General features: G+C 42.7%; 2 protein-coding genes across 6 annotated transcripts in view; both read left to right on the top strand.

Moving 5' to 3' along the window:
- The window catches only part of ap3d1 (adaptor related protein complex 3 subunit delta 1), a 28,139-nt gene extending 21,618 nt beyond the window's left edge, over positions 1–6,521 (top strand). For 3 of the 5 annotated variants that reach the window (XM_082523381.1, XM_082523378.1, XM_082523380.1), the window contains 9 exons: positions 280–435; positions 1,146–1,193; positions 1,613–1,633; positions 1,941–2,130; positions 2,639–2,727; positions 2,982–3,067; positions 3,429–3,550; positions 3,724–3,803; positions 3,906–6,521. In XM_082523381.1, the coding sequence (XP_082379507.1) occupies positions 280–435; positions 1,146–1,193; positions 1,613–1,633; positions 1,941–2,130; positions 2,639–2,727; positions 2,982–3,067; positions 3,429–3,550; positions 3,724–3,803; positions 3,906–4,001 (888 nt within the window). In that variant the 3' untranslated portion in view covers positions 4,002–6,521. The remainder of the gene's footprint in view (positions 1–279; positions 436–1,145; positions 1,194–1,612; positions 1,634–1,940; positions 2,131–2,638; positions 2,728–2,981; positions 3,068–3,428; positions 3,551–3,723; positions 3,804–3,905) is intronic. The other 2 variants (XM_082523379.1, XM_082523382.1) reach the window with 1 other exon arrangement.
- A 1,966-nt stretch (positions 6,522–8,487) lies between these two features.
- Positions 8,488–22,272, top strand: cdc34a (cell division cycle 34 homolog a). The gene is made up of 5 exons (XM_082524598.1): positions 8,488–8,933; positions 17,492–17,578; positions 17,779–17,876; positions 19,095–19,229; positions 19,384–22,272. Exons 1-5 carry the CDS (start codon positions 8,751–8,753, stop codon positions 19,610–19,612), a joined length of 732 nt encoding a protein of 243 aa, XP_082380724.1. The 5' UTR covers positions 8,488–8,750; the 3' UTR covers positions 19,613–22,272.
- Positions 22,273–22,614: the final 342 nt, after the last annotated feature.

Genomic DNA, 22,614 nt, shown 5'->3' with positions numbered 1-22,614 from the left:
GAGTTAACGCAGACGAGGCAATAGTTGGAAGGAACAAAGTTTGACAGCACTGCTTGAGATTCCAGTTTACAATAACCCCGACTGGACTCGGGGAATTGGCAACTCTAATTCTGATACATTTGTGTGAACGATGTGTCGCAGACCTGCCAGTTTCTGTGGGCTCTGGGGGAGTAATTCTGCCACTTTGTGTTTTATTTTCATTAGCATTAACACTCAATGGCGATTAAACATCACTTCAGGAAATTTATCTCCTTCTCCTTCTTTGGTTTTTCTCTATAGAAGTCCTCCAAGCACAAGAAGAAGAAGCAGAAAAAAGAGAAGGAAGAGAAGGAGAAGAAAAAGAAAAAGAAGCATCATCACCATCACCACCACAGCGATGGAGGTGGAGAGGAGTCTGTGCAGAATGGCACCGTCGAGGAGGAGGAGCCTCTGCCGGTCAGTGTCGAACAACCACAACATTAAACTTAACCGATCATTACTTTTAATTTGTAAACTATGGGTTAGGTTTCCTAAATCAGAATCGGTACAGCAAAATGTACACGTACAAAGAATTAGGCTCATTCTTTTTCTTCGTTGCTCTCAATTTACTTAACAGAATAGATAAGAAACATTACTGATAAAAGCACGACACAGACAATAGCAATTTGTATAGCATATTTAAATGTGCAGTGCGCCAAGATCTTGGAATAAAACATTTACCAAGCTGGGGATGGATAACTGGTTACTATACAGTATATACATGAGGAATTGATGATATAGATGTATAGGTATGTACAATACCATATTGATACGTACAACAAAACATTATGTACAGCACTCTTTGGTTTTAGCATTTGATGGATGTTAAAGTAGAGATGATATGAGTGAAGTAAAAATTAAATTGGCATCTTTGTGTCATTCCTCTTCGATTGAAAACAGACAAACAAAAGCTTACTGACCTCAAAGACACGAATAACTCAAAGCCGCATGTAGGCAGTATAATTTATCATCATTCATCCGAGCTCCACTGGGTAAACCCACTTACTGCTGCCAGCACACACTGCCTTCCTTGTTATATAGCAGCTAGGTAGGAGCTCCTGTTGCCTAGTTAGCATGCTTAGTGGCTGAGAACGCCTCCTCTGACCTGAGCTCTTCTCTCCTTTCAGCCCATGTCCAATTACTGCCTGCTGGCTGAGAACTCCTACATCAAGATGGTGAGTGATGGTGACTGCGATGCCAGGCTTTGGAAATTTGTTTTGCTCTCAATTTGTTAAAATAATTCCGGTCTCATTTTGGCCATGGAAACATTTAATTTTCGAATTTAATTTTTAGCATCCAAAGCTGCTCATGCCTTCTCCAATCTAATAGTTTGCATTGTTAATTAAAATGCACCAAGGGAACCAGATTGTGATAAATATTCTGCTTTATTTCGACATGTTGGGTTCTTCTGTTTACTTTAGTGAGACAATAAATAAAATAATTTTCTTGCTTCATTATAGCGCACATTTCTTTCTAGATGCTGAGAAAGAGAAACGTTGTTGTTTCCAAGATCCAGCATGTGGAGTAATTAGAGTTAAAAAAACCAAAAAGAACTATCATATACAGATTTCTTTTTCTCTTCCTCTCTTTAAAGATGATGGAGGATGCTGATCAGGTATTGGTTAAAGTTTTGTCCTAGATGTGTTTCTCTCTGGTCTCGTTGCTCTTTACAGGCCTTCCTCCTTGGGCAGACTAATTTATGTTTCTCTAGCGCAGCAGCGCTCGGTTTCTGAGAATGATTCTGTCCTTGTGATTATCTCCTTGTGTTCACTTCTTGGAAATGGTGATGTGTGCTCTGGATCTGGGTAATGACTCTGATTTGCCTTGTTAACACTGTGTAAAAGAGAGGAAAGATGAGACCGTAATTCACTGTTCCAAAATCCACGTTTAGCACTTTCCTTGTTTTCCCTCTTCCCCGTAAGGTGTGTGACATCCAGGGGAACCTACAGGATGGCAGTCAGGTGGTGGTGTCTGTCATCTTTGAAAATAAGAGTGACAGCTTCCTCAAATCCATGGAGTTCAATGTGCTGGACTCTCTGAACTCCAAGCTGCAGAGGCCAGAAGGGTCAGGTCCACATGATGGCCTTACCGTCCCCTTCCAGCTTCCCCCTGGTCAGTTATTATCTAAAGAAAAATCGTGTATGAATCCATCCATCCATGACTGTGAATTAAAAGCCCATAGCCCCCCTCAAATCTTTAGTATTCATATTTTGGAGGGGCATCCAATCAGAAGTAAGTTAGCTTAAACTGAGGTTGAATTGAGCTGAAAGAGTTTTTGTTTGTTTCTTTTGTTCAGGCAGATTATTATCTGAGGCCCAGGATAAGATAAATTAGTATTACTTAAACCATGTAAAGCTAGTCTAGCATAACCCAAGATGGAAAATATGGGGTTGGAAATGGGCATCATAGTTATCCTTTGCTATAATATTGGCTTACTAAAAAAATAAAATAAAACAAGCATTTTCCTGGTAATTGTAGTGGGGCTTTTCAGAATAAATGTCCATCCTTTTTACTGAGTTACAGATGATTCAAGCAGCAACTTAAAAAATTGTATTATATGAGTTTTTAAAGTTGTTGAGTTCCATGATTTGATGCTGAGAGCGTCTGTTTTTTCTTGTAGGAGTGTCCAATGAAGCACGATTTGTCTTCACTGTGCAGAGCATCGTAATGCCGCAGAAGCTGAAAGGAACCCTCACCTTTATTGTAAAGGTTCGTAGGAAAAGCAAACAAGTGCCGTGTATACTAAAAAGAAAACAAAATCTAATGAAAAAGCTGAAATCCAAATGAAACACAAACAAGATTGACAGGATTTTTTATACATTATTATTAAACCTGCGGCTTAATTAATTCATCTTTTGTATTCGTAATACTAGAGTTGGCCTAGTAGCAGATGAGTTAATTCTGAGACCTATGAAGGAATCAAACAGGTGTTTTTAATATGCCGTTTTGCTCCATTCCCACAGAACGAGGACTCCTCCACTCATGAGAAACTGGACTTCAAACTGCACTTTACCTGCACCTCCTACCTGATCACTACTCCTTGTTACAGGTTGGTTATGCCACTCCTCCATTCATATCAGAGTTTCAGTGAGTCATTTAAACTTTTTAAAGAAGCTGTTGAAACTCCTCTCAAAGTGTTTCCAGGGAGAAATCTTTGGAGTGGGAGAGTTTGTAGACTGAGTGGTGAGACTGTGGTTTAAGCGTGGCAGTAGAAAATGGCCATCTTTGAGGAAGAATAAATATCAGTAAATTTCACTTGTACTTGTTTTAAGATAGAGCTTGTGTGAAATTTTAAATTAAAAAGATCAAGAACCACGGTCTGGGAATCATTAAAATCTGTTGAATCTTCGTTAGATTTTAGTAATGGAGAAATCTAAAACTGACTTCTTTTTGTTCTTTTGCTCTCTCAGTGATGCGTTTGCAAAGTTGCTGGAGTCGGGAGATCTGAAGAGCAGCTCTGTCAGACTGGAGGGAGTTAACATGCCCTTCCATCACCTTCTGGCCAGGATCTGCTTCCACCACCACTTTTCTGGTACCTTTACATTATCACTTTTTTCGGGGGACCTGAAACCTGTGCTACTTCACATGCAGGAAATTACAATCATCAGAGGGGAATGTTTGAAAAGTGTATTAATGCTGGGTAATTTTGACATTAATTCTGATGCGCTGCATTTGTGATTGTGCTTCTTTCTCGTCTTTGATTAGTTGTGGAGAGGATCGACTCCTGTGCCTCCATGTACAGCAGGTCTATCCAGGGTCACCATGTCTGTCTGCTGGTCAAAACTGTAAGCGACAATAACATAAATCTGAGTTAAAACCGAAGATGAAAAGAGTTTTCAGGTGGTGATGCTGACATTGTCCCCCACTTCTCTCCCCCTCTCTCCCAGTCTGGTCAGACTGTGTCCATTGACGCTAAATGTGACGAGCCAACGCTGCTTGGGAATGTGCTGGATGAGATCAAGCAGACCTTCTCTCAGTGCTGATTGTGTCTGACAGCCGAAGGGTGCCCCACCCTCCACCCTACCGCTCCATCCCGCCCCTCCCTCACTGAAACACAACATAATCACGTTACGAAACACTGCGACTGGCACTTCCAGTATCGCCCTATTTATTAGTCTGCAGATTTGCAAGATTTCTTTCCCCTTCTCAGCTTCTCCAGCGCCCCACACTTTGCCCCTCTTTGCACTCTGTGGTCACTCCCTCACACTTGATGTTGCTTTACAGACTCATTGTGTACATGCTTCATCTTCTCTGCAGTGTAATTTTCATTTTTACTTCCTAGTTTTCAAACAGCCGCCCTGTTGCACCCCGACTCTGACTGAGCTCCCATTTCTGGACGCCTGGCGTCCTCTTCTCTTTCCTGCGTCTCTTTCCGCCCTCCACTCTGTCGGGAATTCAATCTGTGACGGTCGCGTCATGTAATGTTGACAACTGGACTTTTGCTGTTAATGGTTGAATTGTATTTTTACTGTTTTGACGTTTTTGTCTTTGGTTTGTTTTGTTGTTTTGTCTTTTCTTTTTCTTTATCTTTGTCTGAAACCTGACTACGCCTTCATCTAATCCCCTTCTTTACTGCTCACTAAAATCTGTGTGTGCTGCTCATCTGTGTAGGCCTTGAAAAAAGATAAATCAGGTGATTGACTCTTTTTTCAGACTAGATGGGCGCTATAACCTGCTCACCCACCACTGACCTGGTGCCTGGAGAAGACCAGACACTGGGCAAGTGCAATGAGAGGAGAGCAGAGGTGAAACCAAAGCTACAAATAAGGCATGGGTTTTAAGCTTGTATCGGGGTGCTTTTGCCCTACTTGCCTCTTGGCGAGGCTCAGAGCAGATCTGCTGGTGTTTAGTTGAACCGAATCCTTGTGTCTCTACGGGTGATTGTACAGTAGTTCAGTAGTTTTGCTCTGTGCCTTAGCCCTGCAGTCTGACCTACTCCGGCACTTCATAAGTCTTGTAGAGCCCCCACCTCTCCCCTGAGTGCACTGATCTAACAGTGCTAAACTGCAGATTGACCCTCCCCAAGGACTTTGAACATATCATTCCTTTGGCAAATCCAGTGCAATGTGAGGTTTCTATTACACCTGACAAAGCCACCTGTGTTCTACCACGCATGGATGGTTTAGTTATTGTATAGAAGATGTAATAATATTGTAAAGCAGGATGCTGTTCTTTGTCTGAAGGCAGGTCGTCACTTGGCCAACGTGTTCACGGAATAATCTGACGTAAAGAGCTGACATCACTGTCCTCTGTGGGGGGGGAAAGACAACCTGTGACAAGTTAAAGGACACCACACTTATACTCCCAGTCTGCCTGTACTGTTTCTTTTAAAACTGCTGGTCTGCATATGAGATTGCTAAAAGTCATTTACTACTAAGCGGACGCTGTTAACTGGTCAGTGGCTTGAGGCGCCCTGTGAGTCAGTATTAATCAACACGGCTTCCACAGTAAGGAAGCATCGCCTCTGTCAGCAGCAGCAGTTGTGTGGTTTTTGTCTGTCCTCGTGAAATATTTGCGCCCGTCTCCCTCTCATGCATCACAGAAAAAGCCAGCTGACCCACCCATATAAATCCCCCCATGTTTCTTTTTCCCTCCAGAAACTGCCTTGCTACTTTGTGTGTATGTGTGTGTTAGGAGAGTCTTTAAAGAAAACACAACACCCGACTTCCTGCTGAACTCTGTTTGATGTCTTCATTTGGATCATTCATGTTTAAAGCAACCACCCCGTCCACTTCAACTGATCCTTGTAGTAGCAAGAGTGAAAGGAAAAAAAGACTTGGTAGCGTCTCTGTTCATATATATACTGGTAAGGCCCTCCTCTCTTGCATTTGTCTGCTATTGTAGATAAGAAATATAATGATGTCTGGCCTGAAGGTCAAGTCAGCCATTCCACTAGATTTTCAGTAGTAAAGTCTGAAATCAGAGGTGATCAGCTGTTTTTCAGGAACGTCAGTAGAAAAAAATTATGTACGCGCTCCCTGTTCCTGAAAATGATATCCATGAATCTGAGAAACAACTTCTCTAATCACACGCTGTCCTAATACTGATCATTCTGTGCATACTGTTAGATTAAAATTTGTATATTGCATGATTAGGAATGTACACTTTTATTTTCCTTGTTTCTTTCCCATGGTCATGCTTACACAGACAAAGATGTCATTCCATTTTCTCTTGTTTTTCCTACTTTTTTTTTTTAAATGAGGTTTTCTTGACCATTCTCTATTTTTGATGGTATTGTGTTTTTATCTATTCTAAGTGCAGACAATTAAAAGAAGTGATACCATTGAATGTTTTAAAATTATTAGTCACAGGGGAAGGAAGGGGGTTCTGTTTGGTGTCGCACCACTGAGGACATGGGGCTCACAATAACAGTAGAACAGGTTACGTGAAGCAGTGTACTGAGAGGCAAACCCGCTCTGTCTTAATGCTCTGTTGGTTCAGCTGTAATGACTTATTCTACCAAGTTTGGCTTGTGACATTGAAATATACTCTCATATGACAGATTTTTGAAGGTCCTGTCTTTTTATTTCTTCATATTCAACTCTACAATGTCATATTCAGAAGGGGACAACATAAATTACATTTCCTTCAAAGAAATTCCACTCAACAAAAAAATAAATAAATAAATAAAAGCTGTAAGAAGATGCTGTAGTCCTTTTGTGTGTGTGTGTGCGCGTGTTAAAGTGAGCCAATAAGCATACAAAAAACTAGTTTTGAATGAAATGATAGAAACCTGGCGTGTATACGTGTAGATGAAGATATGTTCTTGGCAAATTAATACCCGTCTCTTTATCAATAAAGCAAGATGTGCCGCTTTGAACTTCAATTCCCAGAAAGCCTAGCAGCAGAAGTAATCGAGACCCCTGACTGACAGCGAGCAGCTGAGTTGAGAAAAGTTGAGCAGACAAAGCCTCAGATTGAAGTTTTATGAAAAAATTGATTGTTTTATCGAAATTGCCGCTTGGCCAACCTCCCTTTCCTCCTTAAGGCACCCGATAAAAAGAGGAGGCTGAAAAGCTTTCGGTAGCAAAGATAACCGAGATCAAAATGAATTTCCGGTATAGACTTTCAAAACAAAGCTCGCGATTCGAACTGTATTTTTCTCTAAGAGCAAGCAAAAATGGACACTTATGTATGTTTAACTAGAAGTACATTAAACGACACAAAACCTAAAAATAAAGACTCTACCTTCATCATAAACAATGAACATCCTAACTGTAAGGTCTTAAGAAGTTGTTTACCTGAGAGAGTGCAACTAGGGTAAAGGTCAAAAGAGAGAGGGGTAAATTGTGCAGTGCTGTGAGAAAGTATTGGCCCCCTTCCTGATTTTTTTTTCTTTCTTTTTTTTGCATATTTGTCTCACTAACATGTTTCAGTTTAAAGAAATGTTAGGCAAGCTAAACAAATGCAAAATGCAGTTTTAAATGATGGTTTCATTTATTAAAGGAGAAAAGCTATCCAAACCTGCCCTGTGTGAAAGAGCTAGTAACCTAATAACTGTTTGTGCCAGCCAGTGAGATCTGCAATCAAGCATTTGTGAAAACTGGCAATGAGTCTTTCACACTGCTGTGGAGGAATTTTGGTCATGAGAAAGTAAGTTTATCAGACCTGGACTTTGATTAGGCAACCACAAAATCAAAACTTTAATTTTTCTTTCAAAGGTGGACTTGGTGAGATATTCTCCTTCAGGATTTTCTGGCAGACAGCAGAATTCATGGGTCTATCATTTACAGCAAGTCGCCCAGGTCAATTCCATTTCCCAGATTGGATTCCGTGGACCGACACCCTTTCTATTTTCAAGGTTTAAAACTTTTGATAAAGCATTTAGTTGGGGCTGGATCAGCTGACCCTGACTCCTCCCTTAATTATGCTGTAACAGGCCAATAGTCAGTTGGGGGCTTCCTGTGATGCACTGAATGTTTCTTCTTCACTTACCTTATTCACTCACTATGTGTTTACACCCCACTCTGCATTTAATCAGTAGTTATTATTAATCTCTGGCACAAACACAAATGTTTGTGTTGTTCCGTTTTCCTTCTCTCACCCCCAACCACTCGATGGATACCCCTGCCTGAGGTTTCTTCCTGTTGTAAGGGGTTTTTTCCTTCCCACTGTCACCAAGTGCTTGCTCACAGGAGGTGGTTTGATTGTTACAGTTTTCTCTGTACTATTGTAGGGTCTTTATCTTGCAGAATAAAGTGCCTTGAGGCGACTGCTCTTGTGATTTGAAAAATGAAAGCATATTTTAAAAACTTTGTTTTGTATTTATATGGGTTAAACTATGATAAATATATACTTTTATTAATGACATAATATCACAAATTTGTTTGACGATCTCAAACAGACAAGTTTGAAAAATTAGCAAAAAAATAAGAATTCAGGGGGGGGTCACAGCTGTCTGATATGGGCTACTGATACTTTAGAGTTTTATTTTGAAGAATGTCACCGGAAATAAGGCAAGTAATGCCTTCGACTTGATAACGGTAGGTTCATGGTCGTTGGGGCTCCGTTGGATTGTTCACAACAACAGAGAGGAAGGCGCACCAGCTCCGGCCAAATAAAGCCCAGCCGCGTTTTGGCACCGCACACAAACGGAAACCAACCGTTCCTGCGTGACGAGCGCCGTTCTTCTACTGTTAGCTGTTGTTTGTAACGAGCTAGCTTTGTCCTTCGCAGTCACAGCTGTGGTGGGTCGCTGATATATTTTTTTTATATAAAAATCGCCGTGGAATATGGCTCAGAATAGACATCATGTAGCCAGTTCCCAAAAAGCATTAATGTTGGAGATGAAAAGTCTCCAAGATGAGCCGGTCGAAGGGTTCAAAATAACTTTGGTGGACGAGTCGGACCTGTACAACTGGGAAGTAGCGATATTCGGACCCCCGAATACACACTACGAGGGTGGTTATTTTAAGGTGAGTGGCTAATGTTAGCTAGCAGTCCGTCTATTGTTCTTTAACTGGTTAGTTTTACTGTATATTTCAGTAATTTGATCATACAGGGCAACCAAGCGACCAACCTCACCCTTCATGTAACCGTTTCCACCAGCAGCAGGTAATAGTTAATAACGTTAACTTGGCTAATTGCCCCCTGTTTAGCGTTATTGTGACAAATATTTCTTTGTTTAACTTTAAACCAACAAGACTCCATGAGAACTTTGTTGCTTGGGCATATTTTTCCATCAAAACACAGATTAGGTCTCTTACAGATCTGACATGTGCCCGAGTTACTTTTTTGTTGGCTTGAAACAAAAGGTTGTTGAGCATAACCGCCTCCAGCACTACCTTGATAGTTAAGCTCATCATCTATCTCGCTAATTCAATCCTTTTCTTTGTGTTCATCATTACAATTTAGCAGCCCTGGCTTGAGTACTTTTTTTTGTTGGTTATTCAAATGTACCATACATACATGCATGGTACTAACCTAAATGGCTTCCAGCCTTAACTTGTCTAACTTGTGTAGTGACTCATAATTTGTTTTCTCGTCTACTTCCTCCCTTGAGAGTAAAGATGCGTTGGTTTTGTTCCTGTTTAACAGAATTTGTGCTGATTATAAACCGCCGCCATCGTATTTCCGTCTTCAGAAGATTTCTGCGGCTGATGTTTGAGTGTGCCATTTCTCTGCCCTTTAACCCCCTGAGTACTGACCATTAAGTAGTGTTTTAAAGTTCTAGTACAAGTTTTTATATTGGCATGTCATGTTTTCTAATTCTAACGTTCAAACGTTGCAACTCACTGGAGTCATTGTTTTTGGTGCTGTGATGCTCATCCTGGAGGGCGATTGGATTCATTACTTTGTTTATGTTTAGTGCAATAAAGCCCCAAGTAGCTGTGCTTCAGATTTTTTTTGTTTTTATTTAATTTAATTTTTTTTACTGTGTATAAAAAAACAAAACAAAACAAACAGATGACAAGCCTTTTATTGACGTGGCACAATAATGTTTGCTTGAAACCCGAATATAATTTGCAGAAAAGCAAAGTAACAAATTCTGCACGATTGCTTTACAATGACTTGGTTTTATTTCCTCCCAATGCTAAGCCTGTTTTGTATCCATACAACAGTTGTTAAGCTGTAAATGATTAATATTGTCTGCAGACCTCATGTAACACCACCCTTCTTGCACACTGTCCCTTCAGCTGTCCTGAGGTTTTTTTGTAGTTCCAGTTCCTAAGAAGCAGTCTTCATTTTGCCTCTGCTCTTTTTAAAGCCTGTAAGCGCAAACGGAGGGGCCCGACCAGGCTCCCGTAGACGGTGTTCAGTGGGTCTGTGTGGTTGCCGTGTACAGGATTCCTTTGTTGGGCCAGGAATGCACAGCTTGGCTGTGAAATCTGCCGCATGGCTGTGACTCATTGTTCTGTGCTGGGTTTCTATCCGACCAGTTTGCAATATTCAGAAGAGAGAAGGGAGGGGGGAAAAAGAGGAGAGGGAAAGAACCACCTCTTTTTGGTGTTCCCAAAACAAACAAAGAGTTATGACTCGCTGTGAGGCCTGTTCATCTGAAGCGGGGCTGATACTGACGTCACGTGCAACCTGGCTGACTCAGGCGTTTATTTCACATGGGTGTTTCTTTGAAAAAGGCACACCATGACGAACACATTATGCATGCAGGCGGGCACGCACAGAGTGGACCGAGACGTATTGAAGTGTCACTCACACAGGATTAGATAACTGTCCTGGTTGCTTTAGTAAACACACGGTGCAGAAGTAAACACACAGTGCCTGATAATGATAAGCTGACCATGACCTGTGACTTTCATATACTCGCTGGTGCTAACACCCATTTGCTGACTCTGACATTTCTGTGTATTCATGTGAGGAATCCATTTAGGTTCTGAGACTCTGACGTTTACTGACTTTGGCCTGTAGTAAGCTGTGGTCTTGGGACATGAACAGCTGAGTTGGCCAGAGCAGTGGTTCCCATACTAGGTGCTGAGAAAGGTCAAGGTGTGCTTGGGGATTTAACGACACTACCTGAAAAGGACTGATAATTAGTAGTGGTGGGGGGAAAGAATCAATACAGCATAGCATCAGTATTTTTTGTGGCAGTATTGAAGCGATACAGGGACACCAAATATTGATATTTTCTTAAATGATATCAAATATTTTGGGAATACTGGAAACAAGAGGGCACATCTCATGCTCCACCATCCTGTGATAATGTTAGCTGAGGAAGCTTGCATTAAATCAGCTCAACTGAAAAACCATTCAACACTGGACAAACTTAATTATCTCCTAATTAAGCTAATGGCTCAGTCACAGGAGTAGAAATAGGGCCGCAACCTTCTTGCAACTACAAATCAAAGCATAAAAACGGTGGCTGTCTGGTGATTGCATTTTTATTTATTTATTTATTTTTTGTACATTCTGCAACCGATTGATTGGCGACTAGGCTGCCTGTACCCTCATGGTGTTTCACGCTCACGACCAGTTTTGGTGGCGAGGTGATTGCACAGGTTAAAGGAGGCACTCTTTCTGCAAATGTTTGCAGTCTGAGTTGTACTGACGGCAATCACTCTCAGAAATAATTGATGTCTAATTTATAAATGCAGGCAAACGGCCAAGATCTAAGTGCAAATGGAATTATATGTGTGTGATATTTTTATTTTTTTTTGACAATTTATCACAGTAATTGCTGTATTATCAGAAACTGATTGCATCGTATTGGCAACTTGACCCCATTCAACCACAGACTGATAGCAGCATTGACGATCTCATTTCGCAGCAAAAGATAAACTAAAGCAAGATAGTGTTATCTTATTTAAAACTGACAAAGTTTGAGGATGTAATTTGCGGTTGGGAAAAAAAGGTGATAAATGTTAAACCTTGCAAAATGTTAAAAGTTGCATTAATATTGTATCAGGAGTGAAGTATTGTGATAATATTGCACCGTGAGGCTTAAATATGAAAACTTTGGTAATGCAGAGAGTTTAAAAATATTCTCAGTGCAGGAAACTGTGTGTAGATTACACTGAGTGTAATGAGTGTTTGACTCTCTCACTCTGCTTTTTCTTCTTCTTCTTCTTTCTCCTCACATCTGTTTGTCCCCGGGGATAAGATTTGAGTCACACAGCTAAAAACACTCCACGGCTTTAACAGCTTACTCACCAGCCCAAATCATAGGAAGCATAGTATCACGTATCGAGTGTGACTGCTGCAGAACTTTAGATGTTTGCGTATTCACAGATTTATCTAGTGAGCAGCGACTTGTTGATGATTTGAACTTGAATTGCAGTCCTTTAAAATTAGTTACAGAACATGGACACAATACAAATTCAGCAAAGTTTAACAGCTGTGACAGTCAGAGACGTCATGAAAGAGGCACTGCACTCAAATAGTCCCGAATTGATGCAAGAAGGCAGATGGAATTAGTTTTATTCACCTTTGACTGGTGGTTCAAATATAAAAGTGCAATGTTTTATGTGCAGGTGAGCATTGAAGTTCAGGCTTTAACAATCAGTGTTTTTAAGATGGCTAGTGCGGCAAGAATTGCTTCTGTAAGGACTTTAAGCTATTGTCCCACCCTGAACACGTGCAAACACTACAGTTTGCATCACAAAGTGCACCACTTCCACAAGTGTATTTAAAGCTGTGGGTTTAATTTTGCTGTCGGCAGTACATTTGATGTCTGCCGAAAACCGTAACCATTAGCCACAAGTGAAACAGCCCAGACATTTTTAATTTTGCCAAACGTTTTCTAGAACACACTGACATGAGGCGGGGTCGGCCAGGTCACCAAGTCGTATGACAGAGACATTTTTACTTTGCCTGAAACAAAATAGTTAGTTCACCATTTGCTACATTTCTGTATATTTGTACTGCTTCTAATACCTCTGTGTTGGAATAACCTAAAGCATTGAACTGATCGTAGCTCTGTACTCTCCAGGAGGAGGTTTTTGTTTTTTGCCCTCCACTTCAAAAGCAGCAAAAGATGCAGCATTCACTATTTATGTCCACAGATACCGTCATCTAATTATGCTTCGCAGGAAAGTTTCCTGTGGTGACTTGTAGATCTCTCACTATGTGTCAAGTGGCACAGGTCTTTTGAAGGTTGGGTGGAGGGGCTGTGTCAACTTTCTTACTTGAGGTCATAGTGTAAATGAGGGATCTGCAGCTAATAATAAAAGAAAATACCTTTAATCTTTCAAGTCAAGCGTTTTTCTCGACTGACAGACCCCCATGTTCACAGCTGTTATGAGAGAGGAGAGCTGCCCTTTGGTTTTTGCCCGGGGCTGTCTGTTTTTGTTTTAAAGCACTTGACAATCAGATGACAGACACTGTTTGCGATCAAGAAGCTGACTTTGTAGTTGCACCTTCCTAATATGCTACAGAATTTGTACATGTTCTCTGTTAGCCTTGCAGTAGCAATAGAAGAGAGTGTAAAAAAAAAAAAAAACCTAACCTGACTGCAGTGTGCCTGGCTGAGCTGCTGGAGTCATGTTTCCCCCTCTGGCTGTGTCACAGAGAAACAAGAGCAGGGTAGAGGGGAGGAAAAAACCCTCCAAAAAACAGGGAATATTGAAGGGGCCAGATCAAGAGCAGGCACAGCCCTTTTCCTTGCAATGCCCCCCCGCTTTGAAGGCGCAGCCTGCTGTGAGCAGAAGTGAGTGTGAGGCTCTGGTAGACGGTTATAACCATCCCCTGAAGCCCTGGCAGTGTGTTCTCTTCCTCTTCCTGTTTGGGCCACTGGTGCAATAATCATCTCTGAGACGTGGCTCGGTGGGCTTCTTGAAATGTCCTTGTGCTAAGATCACCTAAGAGTTGTTTGAAATATATCTGTATTACAGTTTGCAACAACCAGAAGGATGAGAATTAAAAACAATTGAAGAGAAAGGGGAGTCTGTTGGATCTGAACCTGTTAGTCTCACAGATCTGCACGTGCTGTGTGGAATCTGCTCGGTGCCGGGGCCGTTTTCCTTGTCCTGCATATGCGTGAGAAAGGATAAGGTCTGTGGGGACGGTGAAGAGGTGCACAGGGAGAGCAGAATGATTTGTTCTGTTCAGGGTCTTTGCATTGACCTGATTTACTTCGCCTCGCTTGTCATTATCGGCAGGGTGGGCGTGCTCTTTCTCTGACTCGTTCCTTCCTCGAGGCAGCTTTTCAGGTCACAGTCAAAGATTTTCATAGAAAGAGGAAACTGATCTTCACTGTCTATGATGCGACAATAACAAGGGGAGTGTTTTATAAGTTTTTTTTTGGGGGGGGGGGGTTTGCCTGGCAAAAGAAAAATCAGCTGCACTTCCTGTCAGCTTCTCAGATGAGATGTTCAAAGTGAATCTCCTTCTGAGAATTAAGGCTGTTAATTGGCTTCTCGGGCCAATTATCAGGCATGACATGCAAACCAGCATATTTCAACAGATACTCTGAGAATAGCACTCTGTTTTGGGTAAACGTCTTGGTTGAGCAGCTGTATGGGAAGAGACTGAGGTAAAGACTCGGAGCAGGACCGTAGATGCATTTGAAAAGAGAACGCTGATATTGGGCATCGAAGACCCTGCTGCAGTGTCCTCGCTCCTTCTCCTCCCGTGTTTCTTATCTTCTGTCTGTTTGGAGCTGAAGCGGCTCACAGCTGCAGAGCAAATAAGCCAACCAAGCAGCCTGTCTTTGCTTGGGCCACTTCTTTACCTTATCTATGCATTATCTCCTCTATCCACATCCATCTGCAGCCATCAGCTGTATAATAGGTAGTCATATGTAAGGTAGGTCAAAGAGCTGTTTTAGAACAGGAAAACAGTCTGAAGCCTCTTGCTAAGCTGCAATGTGAAATCGCACTCTTTCCTTTTCGCTCATGATTATTGTTAATGCATATCCCTACCTTCCTGCTTTCTTATTTGCTCTCAGGCTCGCAGGGTTATGATGAATGGGACTATTTTATGGGAAGGGTTGCCACATGGGTCTCTCAGCCCGAGGTTAAAAACTGAGATATTGATTCAACTTATTTATTCAGACGTACAGATTTGGCTGTTTCTTGACGGGCAGGGTGAGTTTGTCTCACCACAGAGCTGTGTTCTTCTTTTGAACTTCCCCACAGTTGGATAGAGTATCAGATTTCTTCCACATCTCATCACCTTTTGGTTTCACGGTATCTCGGTGGCTTTGAATAGATTTGGATGAAACTGCTTAGATGGAAGGCTCTCTGCCAGAGGTGTAAAACAAATTTTAATGGTGGTTTGGGGAGTAATTCTAGTTTTAATCCATGATATGTCCTGTGAAGTAGTTGCAACCATCTTAAAGAAGCATGTTAGAGACTCATTCACTGTTTGTTTGGGGAAAAACGGGCACTGGAAGGATGTTTCGGCACACTCGGCCAAAACCAGTCCTTGTATTATCTGTTGAGTCAGAACAGATGAAAATGAAGGAGCATTTACATAACACTTTTGTCTACGTTACCACTGAAAGTGCTTTAGGCTACAAGCTATATTTCCCCATACGTTCATACTGTGCTTTAGTCTTTGCATTTTGGCTGTGGATATGCAAAGCTGACTCCCAAAAGGCCCACCTGACCAGGAGATTGAAACCCAGAACTTTCTCACTGTGACCGAAAGTGTTGTTGAATGGCTGCTGATGATTAGTGTGGTTTATTTAAAACATCCTTACCGGTAAATGCTGTCACTGTCAGCTTATTTATTGAGCTCTAAATTACAGCAGATATTTGACTATCTATGGACATGCTGTGGAAAGGGGGAGCAACGGAGGGCCAGCTTTCCAAAATATACAAACTAATGTCTCCTTTGCCCCATTTCCAGCCAGGGGACTGATATGATCTTACTGCTTATATTGTTTTGGACTAAAAACTAAGCAATCACTGTTGCTGTATGGCCTCCTCCCCCTTCCTCCGCCCGCCTGGCTAGCTGCTATGTGTTGCACTGCTGCTAGGCTGTAATGTGTACAATGTTGGCTTGAACTCTGCACTCTGATGGGTCGCCAGTTATCTGGCAAGGCCGGTCAAACTCGGGGGTTTTATTTTTTTCAGGCCCTCTTCTCTCAGGATTGTCAACACTTCCTCTCTGCCCTGCTATGATATGGAGAGCGCAGGTTAGGATAAGCAGGCTGACTGAATTTATCTTGTGTTGTTAGTCGGGATGTACAAACTCACTCCTTCATGACAAAGACTCTTAAATGCAGAGTATTCTGTGACTATCAACAAGTCACTCAGTGTTTTGCACAGATAAAACATTTGGCTGCATGCTCGAGGGTTAAATTAGGCAAAGCGGTCAAAGAAGGCTCAAAGCTTATAAAATTATATAGAGCCCAACCCCCTTTAGTTCAAATGAAATCCCCCTCGACCTCCTCCAACTACTGCTCCTCCAACACCCCTGCTGCCAGTTCACTCCCTCTCCTGCTAGTTGGTTCACTGTGGCGAGGACCAGCTGACCATGCCGAATCAGCAAATGTACACGGGTGTGTGTGAGAGAGACTTTGGCGGGGGGGTCAGAAGGTTTCATGATGTGAGTGACGCGTTCGTGTATAATAAGTCCTGTTGGTGTGTGTGCTCCGTCACCGTCTCTCCCATGGCACGCTTTATGGAAAACGGAGGAGTGGTCTTCCACACAGGATTTACAGTGTGTGTCTGTGTGGTTGTTTTCAGTGTGAGGACACATAATGGCAGAACATGAGTGTGAGTAGTGGATTGTCTTGGGTTGCAGTGACAGCTGGAGAGGACAAACACAATGTCTTTATACCAGCACCATTACCCCCCCCCCCCCCCCCCCCAAGCCTCCGGTGTTTCTCTAAGCTCCACGCGCTTTGCAGCTGAACGGACTGCAAGCCTCCATCCCTCCCTTCCTCCACACCGTATTACATTACACTGTCATTAGCTATGTTTTGCACTGACCCTGTAGTAGGTATTTAGAGGTTTCTTTCAATCACGACTGACGCTGATCAGCGTGATTGTGGAGGTCTTCAATCAGCTGCTGCGCGTTGGCACCAGCGCTGCAGTGTAGGGCTTTGTGAAGAGAAGCAGTCAAAATAAAGCCCTCTCTCCTTGGCAGCTGTGTCTGTACTTGTGTGGTTATCTTTTTGAGGACCACTTCAGAGTTTTAGACCTTGGAAGAGAGAACATTATGGCTTGGCTTATCTGACACAGGACTGTTTGGGGCACATGTTAGGTTGGGTTTTGATGGTTAAAGTAACGCCTAGGGCGTGCATTATGTCAGTGAGTACCCCGACAGAGAGCCACACACATGCATGCTTTTATTTCTTCTGCAGAATCATTCAGACTTGCAGTTGTTTCTGACCGTGCGTGTGCGTAGATCCATTACACAATGTAAGCAAATGGCGCCAAGACTTTAATTAAAGACAAACTGTGGGTAAAGCAATCATCTTGTTGCTCGGTTGTACTAATTAGTTGAAATGGTTACCAGGCGGTGACAAGGGAAATTGGTCACAACTTGTCTGTTCATGAGAGAGAGAGAGAGAGAGGTAAACACTCGTCCTGTCAGTACGCTGCTAATAGGTGTCTTTTCTCACCCCAAGGCTCGGATCAAGTTTCCCATCGACTACCCGTACTCTCCACCAGCTTTCCGCTTTCTCACCAAAATGTGGCACCCGAACATCTACGAGGTAAATCTGAACAATTTTAAAAATAAAAAAAAAAGAGAGAGAGAGAAGTGACTGTCAAACGTTGACATTTTTGTGATTCGAAGTAGATTTTTTTTTTTTTTTTTTTTTTTCAACATGTAGCCCTAATATTTGAATCTTTTCGCGCTTCTTAAAGGTGACTGCTTGTCTGAACATGCTTGTTTACTGTCTCATGTCCCTAGAACGGGGATGTGTGCATCTCCATCCTTCATCCACCAGTGGACGACCCACAGAGCGGTGAGCTGCCATCGGAGAGGTGGAACCCCACACAGAACGTCAGGTACACGTCAGGCTCTGGAACAACTCAAGAAAAAAAAAAAAGATGATGATCTGCAGAGATTTTTTTCTTTTTTTCTGGCTTGTAGCGAGACCATAATGAATTTTTAATTGATTCATTTAGATGCATAATGCATTTTGTGTCTGTCGGGATTTTGCTTTAATCATAGAGTGGGAACGTTTGAACAGATCTGGAGATGCACTGGCTGTGCACCTGCTAAAGAAGGTCATTGGCCGTGGCCAGTCATGCTGATCATGGAGGATCAGGGGAGGAGCTAGACAATGTTTGTAGCTGGGCACAGACATTTTCTTACATTCGGGCGGCATTGTTGTCTTTCCTTGCTACTGGATGTAATACCAGCTCTATGGGTACATTTGTGAGCCTCTAAACAGCTTCACCATTACTCAAGTGTGGTGGCAAGACAGCAGCTACATTATGTACTTTGGAAAATGAATTTCTTTACTGCAATTTTGTCCACAGTAATGAAGCCTCAGAGCTGAATATTACAAAAGCAGTGCTGCATTTTTGCCTACAGAGCAGAAAATGTAGATGGCTGAGTCCAGATCCTGTAGCATGAAAACAGGATGATTGTTTGAGGCCTTTTCTCAGCTTGCTGCAGTTTAAATGCAGCAAACACCCAAACATGATGTTTAATTCATACGTCTTTATTTCTGATATTTGCGTGACACAGATTGAATTACTTGGTCCCTCCAGATTCTCAGTTGTCTTTTTTTTTTTCTGTGCTCAGCGTAGACAAAATCCACTACGGCTGTGTCTTTCATAAAGGATCCTCCGACTGCTGCAGACAGAAGCGACAGATACAAAAGCAGCTTAATATTATTTACAGGAGGAGAGTGTGTAAAAATGTTTTGGAGGATAAAACAAACTGCCCACCCATGTTTGTGTGACTGGTCTCTTAATCACAGCTGTGTTTAGGCCAATAAAGTCAAACGCAGCAGCAGAGGCAGATGATCAGAGGGTTAACAGGCTGCTCGTCTGACCCTGACCTTCATCTCCCTCCTTCCCTCCCTCACCCTCTCTCCCTCTTTTTGTCTGTGTATGTCTGTCTTTCCATTTCTGTACACTTCTGCTTCCTGCACTCAGTGTCTCTTGTCTCGTCTTACCTCCATCTTTGCTACTCTCCGCCCCGTTTCCTTCTCCTCATCCTGTATTGCCTTCAACTATTTTAATCACTCGTTCCGCTGTCGGCCTCTCTCTCAGGACCATCCTGCTCAGTGTGATCTCTCTGCTGAATGAACCCAACACGTTCTCCCCCGCCAACGTGGACGCCTCCGTCATGTACCGAAAGTGGAGGGACAGCAAGGGCAAGGACAGAGAATACATCGAGATCATCAGGTACAGGAAGGAAGAAAAACGCACTCGGCTGTCTCCTCACTTCAAACGTTTGCTTGTCTGTACAGTAGAAACAGAGCGCCACAACTGAACTTGCTCATAGCCTCATTTTTATTTATTTTTTTCACCTCTTCTGTTTCTTCCTTGCGTCTTACAGAAAGCAGGTGGTGGCTACCAAAGCGGATGCAGAGCGGGACGGTGTCAAGGTTCCTGTCACGTTGGACGAGTACTGCGTCCGAACCCAAGTCCCACCCACGGACGACGGCTCCAACCTCTTATACGATGACTACTACGATGACGAGGAGCTGGATGATGATGATGACGACGAGGATGACGATGAGGACTGTTGCTATGATGAGGACGACTCGGGCACTGAGGACTCCTGACCTCGCCCGCCCTGCGATATCGTCCCCCTGCTCGCTGTTCTTGTTCTCAACACCCCCATCCCACCGCTGACCGCCCTCTTCTGTCATGAACTGAACTCTGAATCCCCCTCTCCCCCCTTCTTCCCCAGTACTCACTTAGCACAGCCCCCGTCCACCTTCTGTTACATGTGCAGTCACAGCGTGCGCACTAAAACCCGATGCATTGAAGAAAAGAAGGCTACAGAGTTTTTTCTGCTTGTTTCTTACATGTTTTATTTTATTTATCTGTTCTTAGTAAAGGTTACACACAATATGCACACTCAGCAGGAAATCTTCAAAGTAATAGTTTTGGTTTCCTCACCTCCTGTTGATCTGCACTTACTAAAAATTAGCTTAGCCTTTTAGCTTCGAGTCCTATTTCTTCTGCAGGCTTTGAGTGGAACAAATCTGATGTCTGAGTTAATTTTGGTGCAGAATGGTCACACCTGCTCTTAATCACAGTCATCAGGAGACAGGTTCAGGTCGGAGTAAAGCAAGATTTGTGAAGAAAGCTAACGTAGGATAATTGGCCTGCTGTGCGTATGTGTGTCTGCGCGAGTTGTTTTGTTTTTTCTTTTTCTAAAGCGGAGTCGTTTCCGCCTCTGAGCCCCGGATGTGTGTGTGACTCTACTCTAGTTTGCAGGCTGTTCAAAGCCCTGCCATGCCTCACCTCTGACCTTTTAAGCCGCAAGGCTTGTGCTGCTCCACACATGAAAGTTGTCTGCCATTCACACTCTCTTGTGCCTTCCCTCACTCCCTAATATTCCACATGTGACTGTCCAATGGGATCCATGAGTCAAACCCCAGTCAGCCAGGCAAGAGGAAAGTGGCATAAGGAGTCAGTCAGCCCCCCCTCCTCCCTGCTCTTTTAATTCTCAGGTGGCGATATTGTGTAAATGGCGCCCTCCTGATGGAGGGAACTTATTTATAGCGGCACCTGTCAGATTTGTCCGAGGTGTGAGTGAGGAAGGTAAGATCGAACAGCTGAACTAAAGAATGGCATGTAGACCAGAACCCCAGAAACGTCCTCTACCGACTGCCACACGGCCTTCGTCGTACAAGCACGCGCTACTAGTGGCTCGGATGCATTAAGAAACCGCCAGCCCAGCTCACTGCTGCTCGTGAAATTTAACGTACTGTATTTAACAAACCTATGCAGTCAGTGCTTGAACTTACTCAATATGCAGTGCTTTAAGCGTGTCAGTAAAGCTGAGCTTTGCAGCGTGTCCCAAACTCCAGCTCGAGTCTCACAAGCCAGCCACGTGTCCTTGGTCAGAGACGGACATGTGAAGCTGTGTCGGTCTGTGGTTTGAGATCCCAACTCCTGAGTAGCACAAGTCTCCAGAGCTGAAGAGTTGCATTGTTCACTGCCCTTCACAGAGCTCGCCCCCTGCTGGCGGCTGTGTGTACTGGCATATTTCTTTGCGCCAGCCATTTTGACTCATCAGTATCAATGAATCCTGTTACCTCAAAGGCAAACGGGTGGCAGCTTGATGCAGGATGTGATTCAGAAGAATTAAAAATGGAGACAGATGGGGGAAGGAGGGGGGCGTCTTGTTTTCAGTCTACTGTACACCATCAGACCCTCTCCTAACTGCCAAGAGTGCTCTGATACACCCCCGTTACCACCACCCAACAGTATTTCTGATGAAATCCTGACTCTGTGTGTGTGTGTGTGTGTGTGAGAGAGAGAGAGAGAGAGAGAATACTTGCTGATGGGTTTTTTTTTATTATTTTATTTTTTTAGATGAGCTGAAATATGTGGAAAAGAAAAGCAAAAATGGGAAGGTACTGGGATGGGGTTTATCTCTAAGCATGAACAGGAGAATGTGGTTCTTCACTAGCATGCTGTTATGATGTGTTTGTGGTTTTAGACCTGCTATAAGGGTTGGGATTGTGTCCAAGGAAAAATGTCCTCTTAACTCAATTTTATCTGAGCTGCATTTGGAGGGGGGGGGGGCTGCTTTTCTGTTTTCAGGGTTGTTGGTTTTTTTCTTTGTAATTTGTGGTAAAGGCTGCAATGTTTTCTCTTATATGTATTGACTTTATTGTTAAGAGCCCTTTTGTTGTTCATATAAGACTGAGTAAAGATATGAACCAGTTACACAGATATGAAACGGAAAAGTTGAACAGAGCCAAACTGAGTCGGCACACCATGCAGGGATCGTTACCCGCTACTGTTTACGCCACAGAGTTGTCATTACTGTATAATTGATCAGTGTTTGTTACATAGTTTATGAATGAACCCCTGCCTCTCTATTGTAATGGTTTGTGAGAATGGGATTTTTTTTTTTTTTTTTTTTTTTTTGGGTCAAACTACTGTTTTATCGTCCTTGCTCCCCACACTCTGAGCTCTGGTTGGTGGCAGCCTCACTGAGGGAAACCCAGCAGTTAAGAAAACAACAAGAACCTCAGGAAAAAAACAAAACAACCACCAATAAACAAACCCTTTTCCAGCTGAGTGAACCTGACCCCTGGCAGTCTCACTTTTTGGCTTCAAAGGACTGTTTACAATCTACCTTGATATGCACATGTGGATATTTTGACGATCACTTGATATATTTTTTTTCCTCGTTTTTCTTTTCTTTTTTTTCTTATGGTTTGTAAATCTATTTAAAATCTGAATAAAGCTCTTTATTAGATATTGGCTGATTTTTATTTTATTTGTGTGCGCGTGTGCGTGCGTTGGAGATTTTCACGGTCTCATTGGTTTCTGCATTTTCTGTGTCGTCTTGCAGTCACTGAAATGATGATAGTGAATACCATTTGAGGGAAACTCAGAGTTGTCTTGCAGAGGTAAGACCTGTTTCCTTTCTTAATTCATTTTAAAACTTCTGTTTGAGTTGAAGTGTAAGGAAAGCACGTGATGAGGCGTGTACCCCGTAGTCACCCTGCTACACTCAGAGGGTGGTGGAGACTTTTAAAGGATTTCCTGATGCTTTCTGTGTTTTTGTGTTACAAACGTGAGTTTGAGCTTCGTCTCC

Source organism: Aulonocara stuartgranti, assembly GCF_965226115.1.
Source record: "Aulonocara stuartgranti genome assembly, chromosome: 23".
NCBI classification, from domain to species: Eukaryota; Metazoa; Chordata; class Actinopteri; order Cichliformes; family Cichlidae; genus Aulonocara; species Aulonocara stuartgranti.
Note: the sequence above shows the minus strand (reverse complement) of the source record. Positions and strands in the feature narration are given on the sequence as shown.

Excerpts from the sequence above, each read along its gene's own strand:
- cdc34a (XM_082524598.1), top strand. The coding sequence starts at position 8,751 with ATGGCTCAGAATAGACATCATGTAGCCAGTTCCCAAAAAGCATTAATG. Across the intron at positions 17,877-19,094 it reads AACCCCACACAGAACGTCAG|GACCATCCTGCTCAGTGTGA; the intron begins GTACACGTCAGG and ends CCTCTCTCTCAG. Across the intron at positions 19,230-19,383 it reads GAATACATCGAGATCATCAG|AAAGCAGGTGGTGGCTACCA; the intron begins GTACAGGAAGGA and ends TGCGTCTTACAG.